General features: G+C 45.4%; 1 protein-coding gene across 1 annotated transcript in view; it reads left to right on the top strand.

The window, feature by feature from the left end:
- The window catches only part of COPZ1 (COPI coat complex subunit zeta 1), a 25,649-nt gene extending 5,086 nt beyond the window's left edge, over positions 1 to 20,563 (top strand). The window contains exons 2-9 of the mRNA XM_032291822.1: positions 9,870 to 9,938; positions 11,857 to 11,938; positions 12,880 to 12,971; positions 14,787 to 14,842; positions 16,833 to 16,910; positions 17,066 to 17,117; positions 18,366 to 18,404; positions 19,211 to 20,563. Of these exons, the coding sequence (XP_032147713.1) occupies positions 9,870 to 9,938; positions 11,857 to 11,938; positions 12,880 to 12,971; positions 14,787 to 14,842; positions 16,833 to 16,910; positions 17,066 to 17,117; positions 18,366 to 18,404; positions 19,211 to 19,258 (516 nt within the window). The 3' untranslated portion in view covers positions 19,259 to 20,563. The remainder of the gene's footprint in view (positions 1 to 9,869; positions 9,939 to 11,856; positions 11,939 to 12,879; positions 12,972 to 14,786; positions 14,843 to 16,832; positions 16,911 to 17,065; positions 17,118 to 18,365; positions 18,405 to 19,210) is intronic.
- Positions 20,564 to 20,926: the final 363 nt, after the last annotated feature.

Genomic DNA, 20,926 nt, shown 5'->3' with positions numbered 1-20,926 from the left:
CGGCTCACCGCAACCTCCGCCTCCTGGGTTCAGGCTATTCTCCTGCCACAGCCTCCTGTGTAGCTGGGATTACAGGCACGCACCACCATGCCCAGCTAATTATTTGTATTTTTAGTAGAGATGGGGTTTCACCATGTTGACCAGGATGGTCTCGATCTCTTGACCTCGTGGTCCACCCACCTCGGCCTCCCAAAGTGCCGGGATTACAGGCTTGAGCCACCGCGCCCGGCCTTGATATTTTCTCACTCTTAATGCAGATATCCCATCCATACACAATTGCCCAGGATAGCTCGGTCAACTAATTTTCTGCAATTCCTTTTCTGTTGTGTAGTTTTGGAGGGAGACTAAAACCAGAGGAGAATAGAGCAGTTTTGCCTCTGGGGTTGATTTGGGGGCATAAATAGACTGAAAGATAACACATAACACAGAGGCTGTCAATTCAGTCTTTCAGAGATTAGCTTTTTGTTTTCATGAGCAAAAGCAGGGAGCTGGGATGGGGAGTAGAGGGATAAATCATGACCAAGGACTCAAGAGGAATGGATCTAGCCCTGTTTGATTTTTTTCCTTTTCTAAGTGATATTTAAGTGGGGACTCCTGAATTACCAAACTGAGAAGGCAGGATGTTCTAATGGTGTCCTCAGGCATCAGGTCTGAAGTACAGTCTGATTTCTCCTTATTCATCTCTTTCCAGCAGTACTGTTTTGCCCCTCATTTCTGTGATTCTTTCACTTCAGTGATAGTTGAAGAATTAGGGACTATGTGACACCTGGGTAAAAAATTCTCCAGCAGGCAGGCTTTCTGACTTTTGAGAAAGGGCCTGAGACTTTGCATTCCTAAAGAGCTTGGGGTTTGGTTATTTTTGTCCTGCCCATTTCACAGTCACCAAATTTAGCCATTGAAAGCTAGAGGTGGTGGGGCATGGTGGCTCACGCTTGTAATCCCAGTACTTTGGGAGGCTGAGGTGGGCGGATCAGGATCACCTGAGATCAGGAGTTTAAGGACCAGCCTGACCAACATGGAGAAACCCTGTCTACTAAAAATACAAAATTAGCCAGGTGTAGTGGCAGGCACCTGTAATCCCAGCTACTTGGAAGGCTTAGGCAGGAGAATTGCTTGAACCCAGGAGGCGGAGGTTGCAGTGAGCTGAGATCGAGCCATTGCACTCCAGCCTGGCTGACAAGAGCGAAACTCGGTCTGAAAAAAAAAAAAGAAAGATGGAGGGGTGTGGTGATGACCTTTATTCCCCCTGCTGGCTGTTAGTTTTCTCAGTCATATTTACTAATTTATGATGGCCACATACACATTTATGAAGTCATTACTGGGTGCCAGGCAGAGTAGAGGGGGTGATTTACAAAAGGATCATTCATTTCCCCTCTTTTTCCTGCCCCCTCCACACCATCTTATTATCTTTAGAGAAAATCTCATTTAATTCTAAACTTGACTCTATGAACTCTTTGGAATCATAAAAAAAATATTTCTACTTCTATATATATATTTTTGAGACAGAGTCTTGCTCTGTCACCCAGGCTGGAGTGCAGTGGTATGATGATCTTGGCTCACTGCAACCTCTGCCTCCTGGGTTTAAGCAGTTCTCATGCCTTACCCTCCTGAGTAGCTGGGATTACAGGGATGCACCACCATGCCCAGCTAATTTTTTGTATTTTTAATAGAGACGGTTTCACTATGTTGCCCAGGCTGGTCTCAAACGCCTGAGTACAGGCGATTTGCCCCTGCGTTGGCCTCCCAAAGTGCTCGGATTACAGGTGTGAGCCACCACGTCTGGCCGTGAAATCGTAACAAAAATTTGTGAATACGTATTTTGCTGGAAATAAGGTCCATAGATTTAATTGGTTTATCAGAGGGGTCTGCTGTAACTCAAAAAAGGCATTAACCTTAACTTATCTAGGTCAAGCCTCTCATTTCTCTGATGAAGAAGCCGAATCTCAGAGAAAGGGAAAACGTGAGTTAATGGCTGATCCTGACTATAATACAAGTATTGGAGCCAGGCACAGTGGTGCATGGCTGTAGTCCTAGCTATTTGGAAGGCTGAAGCAGGACACCTTGAGCCAAGGAGCTCAGGACCAGCCTCGGCAACATAGCAAGACCCTGTCTCTGTTTAAGAGATGGATTGTAGGAGTTTAGAGACATTTTCTCCTGTAACATCAGAACTCTTGGTGACTGTGCTTTACATATTTTGTGTCTGTATCAGACAGGAAGATTCTAGGTATCTCTTCCTGCCATCAGTTCTTCCTAAGTCATGTGTTCAGTTTTTTCTTTATAACCAATATTTGGTCTCATGTCAGCTGGGTAATATTCTGTGGTACCTGTGGCTCCTACTCTTTCCTGAGCTGTGCTTTTTGAATCTAATCTTGTTTGTATACAGAAAAAATTAGCAGGGTATGGTGGCATCTACCTGTAGTCCCAGCTACTTGGGAGGCTGAAGGTGGAGGATCCCTTGAGCCTGGGAGGTGGAGGTTGCAGTGACCTGTGATGACACTACTGCACTCCATCCTGGGCAACAGAATGAGACACTGTCTCAAAAGATAATAATAATAAACAGTATTATTATTGTTTTGAGACAGAGTCTTGCTCTTGCACCTAGGCTGGAGTGCAGTGGTGCCATCACAGGTCACTGCAACCTCCACCTCCCAGGCTCAAGTAATTCTCCTGCCTCACCCTCCCGAGTATCTGGGATTACAGGCACCCGTCACCACACCTGGCTAATTTTTGTATTTTTAGTAGAGATGGGGTTTCACCATGTTGGCCAGGCTGGTCTCAAACTCCTGACCTCAAGTAATCCACCCACCTCAGCATCCCAAAGTGCTGGGAGTACTGGCATGAGCCACCACACCCAGCCAATAATAATAATAATAATAACAATAATATACCTGGTTCATCCTGCCAGTAGCATTAAAAAATAATAATAATCTGATAAATCTGATATGTAAAAACTGTTCTTCCCTGTCAAAGACTTTAGCTACTTCTTTTCTTTTGATCTGAAGTCCATATGATTGTGGCTGGCAAATTGGAGCCCTTACCCTTAGAGGAGCTTTTAATTTTAAAAAAGTTGGCATGGCCAGGCACAGTGGCTCATGCCTGTAATCCCAGCACTTTGGGAGGCTGAGGCTGGCGGATCATGAAGTCAGGAGCTTGAGACCAGCCCGGCCAATATGGTGAAACCTGTCTCTTCTGAAAGTACAAAAATTAGCTGAGCATGGTGGCGTGCACCTGTAGTCCCAGTTACTTGGGAGGCTGAGGCAGAAGAATCGCTTGAACTCGGGAGGCAGAGGTTGCAGTGAGTTGAGATCGTGTCATTGCACTCCAGCCTGGGCAACAAAGTGAGACTTCGTCTCAAAAAAAAAAAAAAAAAAGTTGGCACAGAGGCTGGATGTGGTGTCTCACACCTGTAATTCTAGCACTTTGGGAGGCCAGGATAGGCAGATTGCCTGAGCTCAGGAGTTCGAGACCAGGCTGGGCAAGATGGTGAAACCTCGTCTCTACTAAAATACAGAAAATCAGCTGGGTGTGGTGGTGGGCGCCTGTAATCCCAGCTACTCAGGAGGCTGAGGCAGGAGAATTGTTTGAAACTGGGAGGCGGAGGTTGCAGTGAGCCAAGATCAAGCCACTACACCCCAGCCTAGACAACAAAGTGAAACTGTCTCCCCCAAAAAAAAGTTGGCAGAGTCAGGGAGTATACCTACTTAGCCACATGGTATCTAGGAATTTCTCCTTCTAGTTTTAACTGTCTTAGTTTTACTTTATGAACAGGATTGAGAGAAGAGAATCTTGTTACAGTTTTTAATTGATCAAAGTCATTGCCACATCAGGATAAACCCTTTTGGTATGGCTTTAAGGATATATATATATATATATATATATGCACACACACACACACACACACACACATATATACATATATATACACACACATATATGTGTGTATATATACACACACATATACATATATACACACACACATATATACATTGTGTGTGTGTGTGTGTGTGTGTGTGTGTATATATTTTTTTTTTTTTTTTTTGAGATTGTGTCTTGCTCTGTATGGAGTGCACTGGTGCCATCTCAGTTTACTGCAACCTCTGCTTTCCAGGTTCAAGTGATTCTCCTGCCTCAGCCTCCCAAGTAGCTGGGATTACAGACATGCGCCACCACACCCAGCTAATTTTATTTTTAGTAGATATGGGGTTTCATGTTGGTCAGGCTGGTCTTGAATTCCTGATCTCGTGATGCCCACCTCAGCCTCCCAAAGTGCTGGGATTACAGGCGTGATCCACTGTGCCCGGCTGGATTTTTGTTTATTGTTTCTTTTTTGTTTTTGAGCTGGAGTCTTGTTCTGTTGTCCCAGCTGGAGTGCAGTGGTGTGATCTTGGCTCACTGCAACGACCGCCTCCCAGCTACAAGCAATTCTCCTGCCTCAGCCTCCTGAGTAGCTGGATTACAGGCATCTGCCACCATGTCCCGCTGTTTTGTATTTTTGGTAGAAACAGGGCACCATGTTGGCCAAGCTAGAAGGATTTATTTTTAAGTAGAGATTGAAGAACTTTTTAATGATCTCAATCTGCTTCCTTTTTTTTTTTTTTTTTTTTTTTTGAGATGGAGTATCACTTTGTCCCCAGGCTGGAGTGCAGTGGCATGATCTCAACTCACTGCAACCTTCACCTCTTGGGTTCAAGTGATTCTTCTCCCTCAGCCTCCCAAGTAGCTGGGACCATAGTCGCCTGCCACCACACCCAGCTAATTTTTGTATTTTTAGAACAGACGGGGGTTTCACCATGTTGGCCGGGCTGGTCTCCATCTCTTGACCTCGAGATCCGCCTGCCTTGGCCTCCAAAGTGCTGGGATTACAGGTGTGAGCCACTATGCTTAGCCAGCTTTTTTTTTTTTTTTTTTTTGGGATATTCTTACTGTGTTGTGTAGGGTGGAATGTAGTAGTGCAATTGTGGGTCACTACAGCCTTGAAATCCAGGCTTAAGCGATCCTCCTGCCTCAGCCTCCTGAGTAGCTGAGACTACAGGTGCTTGCCGCCATTGTTGGCTAATTTTTTTTTTTAAGTCCTTACAGAGACAGGGTCTCAGTATGTTGCCCAGGTTGGTCTTGAACTTCTGGCTCAAGTGATCTTCCTGCCTCAGCCTCTGAAAGTGCTAGGATTACAGGGATGAACCACTTATGCCTGGCCTCCAGATTCTTATTTGTACTCTTTCAGCTGTGGATAGCATCCTGTAACTCCCTCCATAAAGGCTTCTGGGTTTTTTCCCCCTAAATGAATCAAATAATTAGTCATAGTTCCCAAGTATCCTGTCTACCTTCTCCAAACACTATTCCCCCAGTCTTGGTGGCTTACCAAGATCTTACCCCAAAGTGTTCTCTTACTATATACATTGTGAACAGACTTGATTCAGTTATTTTTCAGGGCCCAGCTCTACTAATTTGTAAAACACACAAATAGAGAGCTTTTATCCACAGCTGCCTTTGAAAAATATTTTTGCTTTCATTCCATGTGGTTTGGGGGAATAAAAAAAGAGAAAGAAAAAAAAAGAAAAATATTTTTGCTAATGGCTATAATCCTGTGGAAGCTGCAGGTCACTCAGAAGGCCCACAGGGGGCAGCACTAGGAATGACTCTTCCCCTTTAGTCTTCTGTGTGCTAGGGGAGAGAGTTCTTAGAGATGTTGATGCTTTTCACCAGGCTTTAGAAGCCCCTGACTGAGGCTGGTCCTGGTGGCTCAGGCCTGTAATCCCATTTGGGAGGCCGAGGCTGGCAGATCACAAGGTCAGGAGTTTGAGACCAGCCTGGCCAATATGGTGAAACCCCATCTCTACTAAAAATACAAAAATTAGCTGGGTGTGGTGGCGCGTGCTTCTAGTCCCAGCTACCCGAGAGGCTGAGGCAAGAGAATCGCTTGAACCTGGGAGGCAGAGGTTGCAGTGAGCCGAGATCACACCACTGCACTCCAGCCTGGGCAACAGAGCAAGACAAAAAAAAAAAAAGCCCTGACTGAGATCAAAGACTCATTTGCAGCAGCCTAGTTGCTTGTTCAGTGGTGTTTCACCTGTCTTGAGGAGACCATTCTTGTTTTCTTGATAATAAAAACATGAAAATCTGTCTGAGTCACCCAGCCTCCCACAAAACAATCTCCCTATACATCATTTCCAAGTATGATTAGCATTTGAGGTGAAGTTCTGTTATACACTCAGGCTGTGGCTCTCTGAAAGTCAGTGCATCACAGAACTTTGTCTCGAAAGCTTTCTAGCAGCTACCCATTTTGGGAGTGGGAGGGAAGAACAGACCTTTTAAATTCTTTCATTGTGGCTCTAAACTTATAAGGTCTTTCTCAACAGTCAGCATTTAATGTGTTACAAGGTCAAGCCTAGTCCATTGTCCTGGAAGCCCATTTCTCAGTAACTGGGAGTTATTTATAAACTTGCCCTTTGCAAAAACTTAAAATGAAATTACATTATCAGTAATGACTTCTGGGGCCTTTAAACTGACTGGTTTTATGGCATAGCCCTCCCCACTCCTGAGAGGTAAAAGCCCCAGGCTGAAGTGGAACCAGCTGCAGTCAGGAGGTGGCAGGAGAAGTAAAGAAGCTGCCGGCTCCAGCTGTAGCAGAATGGAGAATTAAAGCAGCATTTAAGCTCCTGCCTAAATTCTCAGCTTTATTAAGTGTGGTTCCTCCTTTGGAAGTTTGAAATGACCAGCCTTTTCTGTAATGCCTTCTTTCCCTTTTTAGAGCTCCAGTAAGCTCTACGTCAAATCTAGTCTTTTTTTTTTTTTTTTTTTTTTTTTTTTTTTTGAGACAGAGTTTCACTCTTGTTACCCAGGCTGGAGTGCAATGGCGCAATCTCGGCTCACTGCAACCTCCGCGTCCTGGGTTCAGGCAATTCTCCTGCCTCAGCCTCCTGAGTAGCTGGGATTACAGGCATGCGCCACCGTGCCCAGCTGATTTTTTGTAATTTAGTAGAGACGGGGTTTCACCATGTTAACCAGGATGGTCTCGATCTCTTGACCTCGTGATCCACCCGCCTCGGCCTCCCAAAGTGCTGGGATTACAGGCGTGAGCCACTGCGCCCGGCCCAAATCTAGTCTTTATCCTTGTCCTCCTTAGCCTGTCTTTTATTCTTCCCTGGAAGATCCAATGTTTCTATTTTTGGGGTTTCTTTGATAATGTCTTCTAGGAAGCCAGTGAAAAGAGCTAGGAGCAGAACCCGGGGATATGTTCTCTCTTTGCCGATGTGGCTGTTGAAGGCACTCACACCTTGTTGGCCACAAAGGACATTGTTCAACTCTCCCAGTTGGCTGGTGGCCGTCAGGCTTTTCTTTTCTTTGGGTTCTAGGGATGCCAAACTCTATGGCTGCAAGAACCAGTTTCCAACGCCAGGTTAATGCCCAGCTTGAACTAATGGGCAGCTCTCTAAAGTTGCTGTGAATGTGGATAGAGGAACAGAGCCAAAGCTTTCCAGGAAAAGGTTGTGAGAAAAAATGATTTCTTCTAAATTTCCTTCCTTTTGGACTTCTTCTCTTCCATTAAGGAAACTCATTCCCATTGTTGTCTCCCTTTTGGAATTGAGGACCCAAGTTATTACAGAACTGAGCTTGCTTTATGGGAAGATCTTTCTGTGAGGAATCAGGAGTTAGGAGGGCTGCTTCTATTTGTGATCTTTTAAGACTAGAGGACTTCCCTCCACTAGATAACAAAGTTCTTTAGTTTGAGAGAGGAGTTACTCATGCCTTGTTTATTCCAACGTGTTATGTATACAGGATGGGCATCTCTATGGAGTGTTTATCAGAGGAGGGATAAAGTTGGTAGTAATATTACCCAAAATGACCACATCAGAAAATCCACTTATATGTGGAAGTCTAATTACAAGTAGTCCCCTAGATGCACACTGCGTCAAGATATTTTAACTTCTCAAGCTTCCTTTATTCTCTCAATTATTCAGCAAATATTGGGAGTTCAGTATATGTCTGGCATTGTTCTGGACAAATGGGGTAAACCAGTGAACAAAACAAAAATTGCAGTCCTCAGGAATTCAAGTAGGGAAAGCTTATGTTCTTCATCACCTTGTCAAAAGACTGGGTTCCTTTTACTCCCATTCTGACTGTCTTCCCCGCCTCCCCCAAACAGGGTTGGTTCTTTGCATGGAACCATAAACCTCCTGAAGCCTCATGGGACAATTTATGTTTGTAGAGGCCGCAGGTCCTGGGTTCTTGGCAATGATTCTCTCCTCCTCACTCTTGGATCTCTGTCAAACACATACTTTTGTGTTTGGCTCCTGTGAGGACTGTGGATTTCTTAAGGCCAGGAAAGAGGTAGCAAAGCAACAGCCTTGTCTCACAACATAGGAATATCAATGGTAAGTAATGTTGATTAGAAAGTCAAGGAATGTCGGCGGGGTGCCGTGGCTCACACCTGTAATCCCAGCACTTTGGGAGGCTGAGGTGGGAGGATTGTTTGAGCCTAGGAATTTGAGACCAGTCTGGGCAATATAGTGAGACTTTTTCTCTTAAAAAAAAAAAAGATAAGATGAATTAAAGAGAGAGAAAGAAAAAAAAGGAATGTGAGGCTGCAGATACCTTTCATTTACATATCACTATCTCCCCTCACTTTTGGTTTTTCTATTCAATCAATTAGAGATGGGGTCTCACTCTGTCACCCAGCCTGGATCGCAGTGGTGCAGTCATAGCTCAGTGTGGTCTTAAACTCCTGGGCTCAAGAGATCATCTCACCTCAGCCTCCTGAGTAGCTGAGACTATATAGATGCATGCTAATTTTTTTAAATTTTTGTAGAGATGGGGGTCTCCCTGTGTTTCACAGGCTGGTGTTGAACTGGGCTCAAGCAATTCTCCTGCCTCAGCCTCTTGCGATTTTTCTTCTCCTAGTTAGCTGGCTCCCTCGAGGTTGCAGGGGAAAAGGAGACACCAGACCACCACAGCTTTTGCAAGTGATATACTTGCAGTTGAAGAACCATTAAGACTGAGGCTGTGATTCATTACCATAGTCAATATCCTCACTTTGATTCTTGGTAGTGAAAAACTCCCCTCTTGCCACTCTCTCTAGGCCCCATAGTGTTTCTCAGATAGATCATCTTCTTAACTCCCCCAAAATTGAGGTTGGCTTTTGTCCTTGCAAGTTAAGTGGTCATGGTTAAGGTATAGTGGAAGAATTGGAGAATATAGGAGAGTTTGGGGAGATGGCTGTCTTACTAGGCTGCATTGAGAACTGGTATGCCTCTGTGTGTGTGTGTGTGTGTGTGTGTGTGTGTGTGTGTGTGTGTGTGTGTGTGTGTGTGTGTGTGTGTGAGAGAGAGAGAGAGAGAGAGAGAGAGAATGCTCTTTTCCCTCTGCTCAGTGTGTGGGTGGTTTAGGGAAGGCTTGCTTTATGCTTCTGCATTGCTACTGCATTTGGACTGCAGAAACTTCCAAGTATACTAGGACATTCAACCCTATTTTGAAATCGCTTTGTTCAGTGCCTTTTAATTAATCTGGTCACCTTCTGTAGCCACCTGTGCATGGGAGAGCAGGAAGGGAGAGGGTAATTTGGAAAATAACTGTACTATAATATTTGGAAATGACAGCATGACCTCTCTTGATTAAGCCCCCTGTGAGTCAGAGAAACTGTTTCTCTGATGATACTTTGGAATCCTTTGTTGAGATGTTTTCTCTGTCAATTCATTTTACTTACTCTGGGTCTTTCTCAATGGGAAATATCAAAATCTGACCATGTTGAGGTAAGGGACTTACAGAGGTATCTCTGTATCCCCTTGCAGCCCCAGTGGGACTAGGGGAAGGTATCTGGTTTACCAGTGGTGGTGGGAGCCTTCAGGACTGAAGTTATGTTCATATCTCTTCAGGAACCTTCCCTGTATACTGTCAAAGCCATCCTGATTCTGGACAATGATGGAGATCGACTTTTTGCCAAGGTGAGATTCCCTTTCGAATTAGTTTAGGAACAGCACAAAGGCTTATTCTGAGATTTGAATCTTGGGACTGATCCCCTATTAACTCATATTCCTCAGTAGTATAATTTTGAGAATTCTTCCTTTTTTTTTTTTTTGAGACAGAGTCTCGCTCTGTCACCCAGACTGGAGTGCAGTAGTACGATCTTGACTCACTGTAACCTCTGCCTCCTGGGTTCAAGCGATTCTCCTGCCTCACCCTCCTGAGTAGCTGGGATTATACGTGAGTGCCACCATGCCTGGCTAATTTTTTTTGTATTTTTAGTAGAGACGGGGTTTCACTGTGTTGGTCAGGCTGGTCTTGAACTCCTGACCTTGTGGTCTGCCCCCGTCAGCCTCCCAAAGTGCTGGGATTACAGGTATGAGCACGGTACCGGCCTTTTTTTTTTTTTTTTTTGAGACGGAGTTTTGCTCTTGTTGCCCAGGCTGGAGTGCAGTGGCATGATCTCAGCTTACTGCAACCTCTGCCTCCCAGGTTCAAGTGATTCTCCTGCGTCAGCCTCCTGAATAGCTGAGATTACAGGTGCCTGCCACCATGCCCAGCTAATTTTTCTATTTTTAGTAGAGACAGGGTTTCACCATGTTGGCCAAGGTAGTTTCGAACTCCTCAGGCGATCCTGCCCACCTCGGCCTCTCAAAGTGCTGGGATTACAAGCTTGAGCCACTGGGCCTGGCCTGAATTCTTCCATCCTATCTTGCCTACTCCAGATAAAACCCAAGTTTTCTTTTGTCCCTTAGTTGTACTGCTCCCCTGCTTGCTATCCTCAGACTTTGACCTCCATTGTTGTCAGCATCAAATTAGGGAAAAGCTTTGAAACCTTGGTTCCTAACAAAGCAGTACGTAGATGCTAAGAGGCAGCCTGCTCATGTCCATCATTCCTGTCCCCTTCCCTTCTACCTTGTCACCCTGCCTGGGTTTTTCCAGAGAATTTTCTTGCAGTCCCAAGGTTCCAGTCCTAGGTCTATAGTCACCGTCAAGCTTGTTACCTCCTGACTTTCCCAGAGTGATGTTTCCAACTTTGGATCTGTTGGAAGGAAGAAGAAAGGACACCCCTCTCCTTTCCCTCCATATTCTCCCCCTCCTGTAGACATTTCTTCTGTCCCTGGTGTATTAACTCCGGGCAAGCATAGCATAAATCAATCAGCAGGTAGAGATTAGTTTAGAATTCACCAGCTGTTCCTCCCTGTAATTGGATGTAACTATGCAGGACACCTTTTGAAACAGTTATCCAGTTACTAAATGCCAGACCTGTCATAGGTCTTCAGCTGACTGCGACGGATTAGCCCCTAAAGAGCTAGAGATTTAGCAGCCTGGATCTCCGCCCCCTTGCCAGGGAGAGCCTGGGAATGGGCTCTGTTGTATGCTGGATGGTTCTTTCAGCTTGCAGAAAAGAAAGCTAAGATAGACCATAAGGCAAGATTTGCCTTTCTTTGGAGGAGGTGTTTATAGCCTTTCCCCATTTCTCAGCTTCATACAGTAAGTGAGGGTCTAAGGAAGTGTTCTGTGCTTCTAGTGTTTTTTGTGTTCCCTGGCACTGCTCCCTGCCATGCAGTAGCTCCTAGGAAACACTTGATGAGAATGCTGTTAGGAGAGCTCTAGATTGCAGACAGGCGCAGAGCCTCACCATAGGGCTGGTAGGCTTCTGCCCTCAGACAGTCTTAAACATGTGAGGAGGGGTATGGCAGGGTCTTTTAAGTATTTTCTTAGATTACTCACTACCCATTCTCTGCCTCTATAGTCCGTCCTTTTCCATGTCAGTATTTCTCCCTTGCCCCATGCCTTGAAGGAGAGAAATCCAAGATCCCAGGGCAAACATAGTCACTAATCATTCTGGGCATCCAGCTCTCGTGACCCAACCCTGTCTCCTTTCCCTCTGACCAGTACTATGACGACACCTACCCCAGTGTCAAGGAGCAAAAGGCCTTTGAGAAGAACATTTTCAACAAGACCCATCGGACTGACAGTAGGTCATTTTCCTTTCAGTTCTCCCCGTGTTGGGGGGAACCATGGTGGGAAGGGGGTGGTAGCAGGGCTGTGGAGAAAGGATGAAATGACTCTGCCTCCTTTTTTTTTTTTTCTTCCTTCCTCCCCTTGTATAATAAACTCTTCAGAAATGTAATGGGGAGGTGAGTGTACCTCACGCGGGAATACCGTGCTGGAAGGTTGGCTGTTAGCTACCTGTCTAGTTCCTGGATTTATGAGCCTCACTTGACAAATTTAACTGCAGCTCTGCTTATTGTACCGCATCCATTAGGGCAGGTAAATGGAAGTCTGTAAAGGTGACCGCTCTGCATTTTCACCTCCGAAGGATTGACTAGTATTCTGTCTCATATACAACAAGGAGGGAAATAGGTATAGTGGGCAGGAGCAGAGGGTGGTGGTTAGAGAAGCTACATTAGACTCCTCCAAGTTTATACTTCTCTTCTCCTGCCATCACCCAAAAAGTACAGATCATCTGTCTTTGGAGGTCATTATAGTCGATTACAGTCAGCCTCACCTTAGCCCAAAACAGCTGGATACTAGGCATTCATGGGAACTCTTTTTTTTTTTTTTTTTTTTGAGACGGAGTCTCTCTCTCTCTTTGTCACCCAGGCTGGAGTGCAGTGGCTCACTGAAACCTCTGCATCCCAAGTTCAATCGATTCTCCCATGTCAACCTCTCAAGTAGCAGGGATTACAGGTGCATGTCACCATGCCGGCTAATTTTTGTGTTTTTAGTAGAGACGGGGTTTCACCATATTGCCCAGGCTGGTCTCAAACTCCTGACCTCAGGTGATCCGCCCACCCTCAACCTCCCAAAGTGTTGGGATTACAGGCATGTGCCACCATGCCAGGCTGGTAACTCCTTCTTTCCTACTTGCTTATTTCAGGCCACCCACTCTTTCTACCTTTTTTCCCCCACCAGGTGAAATTGCACTCTTGGAAGGCCTGACAGTGGTATACAAAAGCAGTATAGATCTCTATTTCTATGTGATTGGCAGCTCCTATGAAAATGAGGTGAGAATCCCTCCCCCTCTTTGCTATCTCTGATTCTACTTCCTAAACCACAGGCAGTACATAGCACCCTAGTAGAGCCATGTTCCTCTGGCTTCTGACCAAGCTAATGAAGTTGTCAGAGATCTCACCAACCTCACAAACATGGCCCAGCAAATGAATTGCCTAGAAAGGAAGTTTTCCTAGATCTTTTATATCCATTAGGAAACATCATATATGTTTTAATATCCTTCCCTGAGTAGTGTTTTTTAAGATGGATTTCTGAGGTATGGTCAGGACTGCAGGGGGATACTTACTCCTCCTGTGAAGGGTCCATACCTGACTGAGTTTGAGCCAATTAGCTAACAACCTGGGTCATGTTGAAACTATACATTCTGAATGGGTCACTTGAGAAGACCTTGGGTATAGTTCTAACCTGCTTCCTATATGCAGAAAAAGCTATTTGCCTCAGCAATTTGTAGGAGAATAGATAAGTAAAAATAAGCCTCCAGATAATTTGAGGCAAAAGTAAAAGTTTGAGAAAGTCAACTCTTACTGAGCTCTTATTATTGGCATAAGTGCTTTGTAAAGTACATTGTTAGTTAAAATTATAGCACTTCTATTAGTTGTAGACATTAGTGCCTTTGTTTTACAAATGAGGAAACCAAACCATGAAGAACCATATGAAATGACTTGTATGTGACCATTGTCAGACTATAAAAATGGCAGTTTGATGTGGTTCAACCTAATAACTTTCTCAGGGTCACATATGTAGAAAATGGCTCAGCTTGGATTCAAACCCGTATCTGTCTGACTTAAAGTCCATGCTTTTTTAAAAATTTTGAGACAGGCCTGGTGAGGTTGTTCACACCTATAATCCCAGCACTTTGGGAGGCTGAGGTGGGCAGATCCCTTGAGGTGAGGAGTTCGAGACCAGCCTGGCCAACATGGTGAATACAAAAATTTTTAGTAGAGATAGGATTTCACCATGTTGAAATCCTAGCTGGGGGTGGGTGCCTATAATCCCAGCTACTTGGGAGGCAGAGGCAGGAGAATTGCTTGAACCTGGGAGGCAGAGGTTGCAGTGAGCTGATACTGTGCCACTGCACTCCAGCCTGGGTGACAGAATGAGACTCTCAAAAAAAAAAAAAAAAATTGAGGCCGGATCTTGCTCTGTCTTCCAAGCCTCTGGAGGACAGTGGTACAATCTTGGCTTACTGCAACCTCTGCCTCCCAGGCTCAAGTGATTCTCCCACCTTAGCCTCCTAAGTAGCTGAGACTGCAGGTGCCCACCACCATGCCTGGCTAATTTTTTTTTGTATTTTTTTGTAGAGATGGGGTTTTGCCATGTTGCCTAAGCTGGTCTCAACTGCTGAGCTCACGCAGTCTTCCTTTCTTGGCCTCCCAAAGTGCTGGGATGGAGACAGTGTTTAGACAGGGTCTAGCTGTTACAGGTATGGGCCACTGTGCCCAGCCAATTAAAGTCCATGCTTTTTACACTAACTCTGCAGCCTTCCGCTGACCTCAGCTATTGCTTGGTTAATGATTTCTCTACACATCAGGTAACACACATACAGTTGGTAAAGACATTATAGAGGACTATGACAGGAAAGTTCTGTTTAAACTTTTGGCTAAAATATAGATGTTGAATTGTGAGAATTTATTTCTGTGGGAAACCACAGGTCCTCTTCCTGTTGTGCTCCCGCTTCCACCTTATGTTTTTGGTCCTTTGTGAAAGCCTGTGTCTTTTGGTGTTTAATGAATTAGGAGGTTTTGTTTTTAGGTAGCAGCTTTCAGGGCCTTGAACCTTACCCGTCTGCTCCCTCTGTCTCCCAACAGCTGATGCTTATGGCTGTTCTGAACTGCCTCTTCGACTCATTGAGCCAGATGCTGAGGTGAGCAGGGCTTCTTTTTTTTTTTTCCCCCCAAGTTATGATGGAAAGAGCAGGGCATTGTTGATTTCTGTTTGGGAAATAAAGTATTCATCAGGCCCAGGGATTGTAGGGGATTGGCAAAGTTTCCAGGAGTTGATTTAGTTTAAGAAGTTGGCCTTATTAATTCATAAGTAATTCATGCTACTGGGGAGGACTGGATGGAGAGTATGTCCTTCCCATGGAATGTCTCTTACTAAGGAAGCGGACTAGGAAGGAACAGATTCTTTACCTCTATGTTTACTCTTGTAATCCCCTGTGGCCCTGTCAGAGTTCTGAGCATCCTCAAGGGGCTTTCCTGGGCCTCATTATTGACATTAGAAGTGGGGAAAGGCCAAGCCTAAGGAAGTGTCCCAGATGAAACATCTGTCAGTACTGTGGGAATGGAAGGCAACAGTCCCAACTTTTTTTTTTTTTTTTTTTTTTTTTTAAAAGATGGAGTCTCACTCTGTTGCCCAGGCTGGAGTGCAGTGGCGTGATCTCGGCTCACTGCAACCTCTGCCTCCCGGGTTCACGTGATTTTCCTGCCTCAGCCTCCTCAGTAGAGTAACTGGGACTACAGGCATGCACCACCATGCCTGGCTAATTTTTGCATTTTTAGTAAAGATGGGATTTTACCATGTTAGCCCAGCTGGTCTTGAACTCCTGACCTCAAGTGATCTCCCCACCTTGGCCTTCCAAAGTGCTGGGATTATGGGCATGAGCCACCTAGTCTGGCCCCCAGTTTTTTTTTTTTTTTTTTTTTTTTTTAAACTTCTAGTTTGCTTCTAGTTCTTGTTTTTTCCCTTCTATAGATTAGGAAGCACCCAGGCAGGAGGATTACATGAGTTGAGTTCAAGACAAGCCTGGGCAACATAGTGAGACCCTGTCCCTGCAAAAGATAAAAAAAAAATAGCCAGGTGGGGTGGCGCATACCTGTAGTCCCAGCTACTTGGGAGGCTGAGGTAGGAAGATTCCTTGAGCCCAGGAGGTTGAGGCTGCAGTGATCTGTGATCGCACCACTGCATTCCAGCCTAGGTGACATAGCAAAACTCTGTCTCAAAAAACAAACAAACAAAAAAAACAGGAAGCTTATGCTATATACCATTGCCTGCCTTTCCACCTCCCTACTAGCCCTGTGTTCTCTATTACCCATGTAGATGGGTAATAGAAGAGATATAAGTTGCTTTTCCTGAAAACATCCAGGGCTCTGGACTTCATTCCCCCAGCAGCTCCCAAGTGAACCCAGTATAGACAGCCATCCAGACCAGAACAGCAGGCGCTCTCAGCCCTGCAAAATCAGCAGGGTGAATGGCTCAGATTTCCTTAGGAAGGGGATGATTTATTTCTTAGCCAGGTGAATGAACAGACTTCATTTCGGGTAATCTAGTGAAAGACTCAAACTGACGGATGTGACAGGCCACATGTACCAACCACCGGATCTGAGGCTGGTGCATGCAGACCCTGCCCCTTCCTTGGGCTTTTCAGGGCCTGAGCAGAGCTGGTAAGGGATAGAGAGAAGGGGGAACAGAGAATGTATCAGAAGTTTTGTCAGAGCTTGAGTGCAAATCGGGTTTGCATTCAACCCCTTCTACCTCCCGCCACCTCCAGATTGAGTCTTAGCTCTGTTTATGTCGGTTTTTTTCCACCCACTGATGTCAGTGTTTATGAGCAGTGTTATGAGCAGCATCATGGCAGGTAGGAAAAAAATAATAGCTGTGGATAATCAACCCCGTGAATAGTCAGAAATTGATTGTATTATTTGAATCTCTTTCTAGACATTCCTTATTCAGCACATAAGAGTAGAAAGGGGTTTTGAGTGAACTAGCTAAAAAGTTTTTCACCTTATTTACAAATCTTTGTGTGGTTAGTGGAGATGTTTATTGGTCCAGTTTAGGTTCCTCAATGCAGACAAGGTCCTAGGATTTCTTTCACACACAGGTTGGTTTTTCTCTTCTCTTCTTTGGGGACTCAGGAAAAATGTAGAAAAGCGAGCACTACTGGAGAACATGGAGGGGCTGTTCTTGGCTGTGGATGAAATTGTAGATGGAGGGTAAGTTCTGTGATCTGCCTTGATTTCGGGTGAGGTGGTGGGATGACTGCCCCTGTCCTAAATCAAGCAGGCTCAGTGGCCAGAAGTCCTGTCCTCCCACAGTGAGTTGGGCCTTCAGGACAGAGTGAACAATGATCTCTTCTTTGTTTTTGCAGGGTGATCCTAGAGAGTGATCCCCAGCAGGTGGTACACCGGGTGGCATTAAGGGTAAGCAGGAATGAGTTTCTCTGCATCCCCACGTCTATTCACAGACACCCTCCAGAGCCAGACCTGCTGAATATGTCCAATAGTTGGGGCTCATAGGATACATACAACCTTCTCTTTTCCTTTCAAATACATTCAGCCTTTCTCTTTCCTTCCCTTCTTATTGTCCCAAAGAAGGAAGCAGAAAGAATTTATTTCTGCCCTTAATACGGTGCCTAACATCTCATATAGTCTTCGCACATAGTGAACATTTAATACATACTTATTTAATAAATGATGAAATAAAAGAAACTTTAATATTTATGGTTTTGAAATATAAAGGAACTTGAAGTTGGTTTATTCCCTTCTTGGAGCTGGATCCAATCATCTGAGGTAGAGGAGTGTCTTTCCTGTCTTTTAAAGTCTTATATAACTGAGGATGGTACCTCTCCATCAGGAAGTACTTATTTGCCAGAACCTCAGTTCTCTTTGGTGCTAGTGATATCAGAAAGGGGCCTCTGAGTTTAACCACAGACGGCCCCAAGTTAGCTGGGGAGATAATGGTGGATGCAGAGAGAGCCCATCAGCAAATTGTAGGGGTACAGAGATGTCTGAGCAAAGCAAGTCTCCCCATTCACAGAATGTCCTGGCTCTGACCTCCACAGAGTGAAGGCTGACAGTGCTTGGTAATGGAAAATCTTCTCCCTTAACTGCTGTGGGCTCCATTTGCATAGCTTAATCTTCTCCTCTAACATATGTCTCTATGTGGCAAGAAAGAGGGTCCCCCCCACCAACTCCCCCCTTTCTCTTCTCAGGCTGCTGTTGCAGCAGTTTATTTCTTCAAATTAACATGCTGTCGTTACCCATCAGGCTTTGCGGGATCCATTAAACTGCTCCTGGCTCCCCCTCATCCTTTCCCTAGCAATACTGATATTCAGAGGAAGGCCTTTTCTGACTAGGGAATCAGGTCCTCCACCCCCAACTTAAGGGAGTTGAGGATCAGATAACCTGCTGGTTACTCGGAATGGAGTAAATCTTTTAAGAAGTCCTGCCTTAAAATGGAAGCTGGATGAAATGACCCTTTTTTGTTCATAGTCCCTCTGGCCAAGTAAAATTGTAGCTGTGCTAGTCCCTAGAAGGGACTGAGAAGTTCAGTGCATCTGCCCTTTGTTTCCGTTTAAAGGATCACTTTTTTCTTCTCTAATTCCAGACTCCAATCAGGTCTTACTCCAGCTTTCTCCCACACTAAATGCTTATATCTCTGTGCCATAGGGTGAAGATGTCCCCCTTACGGAGCAGACCGTGTCTCAGGTATGACTTTCTCCCTCTTCCTTTCCAGATGGACTGGGTCACTAAAGAAGCTAGAATAGTATTCCACCCATAACCCCCAAGTCTGAGTGTGACTAGAGACTCAAGACACCTCTTCTTTGGCTCCTTCTTACTCCAGAGAACTGGGATTCGTGCAGCTAACCACCTTCCTACCCCTACTTCCAACTCCGTTCTGTTTCCTGTGAGCAGTGGCTGTCAGCCTTGCTCTGTACACTTCAAACCCTCCCTGCCTGATGCCTCATTCAGTGATTTATTCTCCAGCAGAGGCTTGCCTTAAGCAGATGGTCTGTGTGCATTTGTGCACACACTCTCTCTCTTTCTCTTATTATTCAAATGAGGGCTAAGCTGGAAATGCATATTCTAGAATATGCAGGTTTTGCAGATCCATCTTGCTACCTTGACTGCCGATAGATTGTCTACCTGATGTAGGGGGAAGGGAGGGATTCTGTTTTCTACCCACTTGGAATTCTCACCAAGCAGTCCATCTGGATTTGTTACCCACCCCCTGCCCGCCACCCCTTTTAACATATGTCCGGTAACTCCCAGTTTTTTTTTTTTTTCTTTTATACCAGGTATACCTCTTCTCTGTTCATCCCCTCCAGTGGATGTGATTTTTTTTTTGGAATTCCAAACAATCTGCTAGGGCCTTAGAGAGCTTCTTCTCATCTCTTTACCCTTGGGGATTTTCTATTCTCCATTCTTCTAAGGACAGGGAAGGAGATCCCCAGCCCTCATCCTTACCCTGCTCTGTCAGCAAGCTTTCCTCAATGCTGCTCTTATCTCTGCAGGTGCTGCAGTCAGCCAAAGAACAGATCAAGTGGTCGCTCCTTCGGTGAAGTCCCCACTGTTCCTGGTTCTTCATCCTCTCCGAAAAATTCGCATGTCTGCTGTGAATTTTCATCTAGTTCCCCAACTGATGCTCTCAGGGTCATCTTGGGGATCATAGGGATCCTTAAATCTCCATCCTGTTCGTGGTTGCCCCCCCAGCCTCCCCTACATCCTTCCTGTTCCTTTTCATTCTTTTTGCGGTTCTGGGAGTAAAGTTCCCAGCATATTTAGATACAGGGCAGGGGAAGCACCCTCTTTCTTTCTAGACTGGGTTATGCTCACATGCTCCCCTGCCCTGACATTTTTGTAAATTCTGTGCCCTTTGCTGTAGCTACACTTCAGATTAAAGTAGGAGAAAGAATGTGCTGAGTGTTTTCCTCCCTTTGCCTTTACCTGGCCCTCATTCCGACAGCCCAGAAAGGGGAGGGAGAAAGAATTCTTTTCTATAGAATGAGTGGGGGTGGGGATGGGTAGGGATGTATCCAATGCAAGCCTTAGCCCCACTTACTGACCTCAGTGTTTTCTTTCGTTCCTTCTTACTGCTCTGTCCTCTGCCTTGGAAATGGCATTAGGAATAGCTCATAGGGAAGGGGCAACATGGAAGAAGCAGTGATTTAAAGTGTACTGAATAGGTCATATAAAATGCGTTCTCTACTCTGATCCTGGCATATAGCTTCAAAACTGCTATGGTGAGTGTCCGTCTCTTAGTTAGCTACCATAACTCTCCACCCTGACTACCTGTGGGATCTTTGCCTGCTTTGTCTTCTCTGTGTCCTGGAGCAAAGCCACTTCCTAAAACTAAAACTCCATTCTAGTCTTGGGAAGAAGAGTTTCTGCTCAGAACTGGGGAAGGAGTGGAGCTTATGACTTGGTCCTCTAGGCTATCTCTGTCCCCTCAGCTCCCCTATGTGTGTTTACTCCTCTGCCTTGGGTTTGCAGTCGCTGCTTAACCCTATCCTCTCTCTGTCTCAGCCTTACACCCAAGCAGTAGGTCTGTGCTCTCCTTGTCTCTAGGTCGGTGAGAGAGGTACTCATAAAACTTTTGGCATTTGGATTTCCCCAGGAAGATGGAGAATGGAATACTCACTCTTGGGTCTATTCTTTCCCCTTGACTCAGAACTTCCTCCCCACAAAAATGTCTTTAAAAACCTTCCTGAGAGTTAATGCCCCACCAGTTCTCCAACACTGAAGTGGGGCAGACAGCTGGGCATATTTGAGGGGGCATTTTTGTGTAAAAGATGCATGGAGTCAGGAGATAGCTACCTTCATAAACTGCTCTGTGCAAAGAGGAATAAAACATTTTTTCCAAACTGCCTTTGTGTGATGTTTCTGTTTCTCTTCCTCTCTTTTTGGCAGCTACTCCTATTCCTCCAGCCACCCCCCCTCACTCCCCATCTTAAAATATTTCTTCCCTCCTACCTCAGAGACTCTCTAGCAGTGCCCCCCCATCCCTAATTTACGGGGCTGTTTGCTTCCTTGGCATCTCTCCGTCCCCTCGCCTGGAAATTGGCGCCAGGGGTGGGGTGGGGATGGTATTTTCTCAGTGGGAGTCCCAGGGAACTGAGTTCTTCCCCCACCCCCCCGCAAAGCCAGCTGCCTGCTCCCGCCTCAGCCATTAGTAACCCAGAGACGCGCACCTGCGTGGGGGCTCTCCTCCAGCCCTTGCTCCCTTCCTG

This window comes from Sapajus apella, unplaced genomic scaffold, assembly GCF_009761245.1.
Source record: "Sapajus apella isolate SASKATOON/1434 unplaced genomic scaffold, GSC_monkey_1.0 scaffold2, whole genome shotgun sequence".
Lineage (NCBI taxonomy): Eukaryota > Metazoa > Chordata > Mammalia > Primates > Cebidae > Sapajus > Sapajus apella.
The sequence above is the reverse complement of the archived record's forward strand: the minus strand, read 5'-3'. Positions and strand labels throughout refer to the sequence as shown.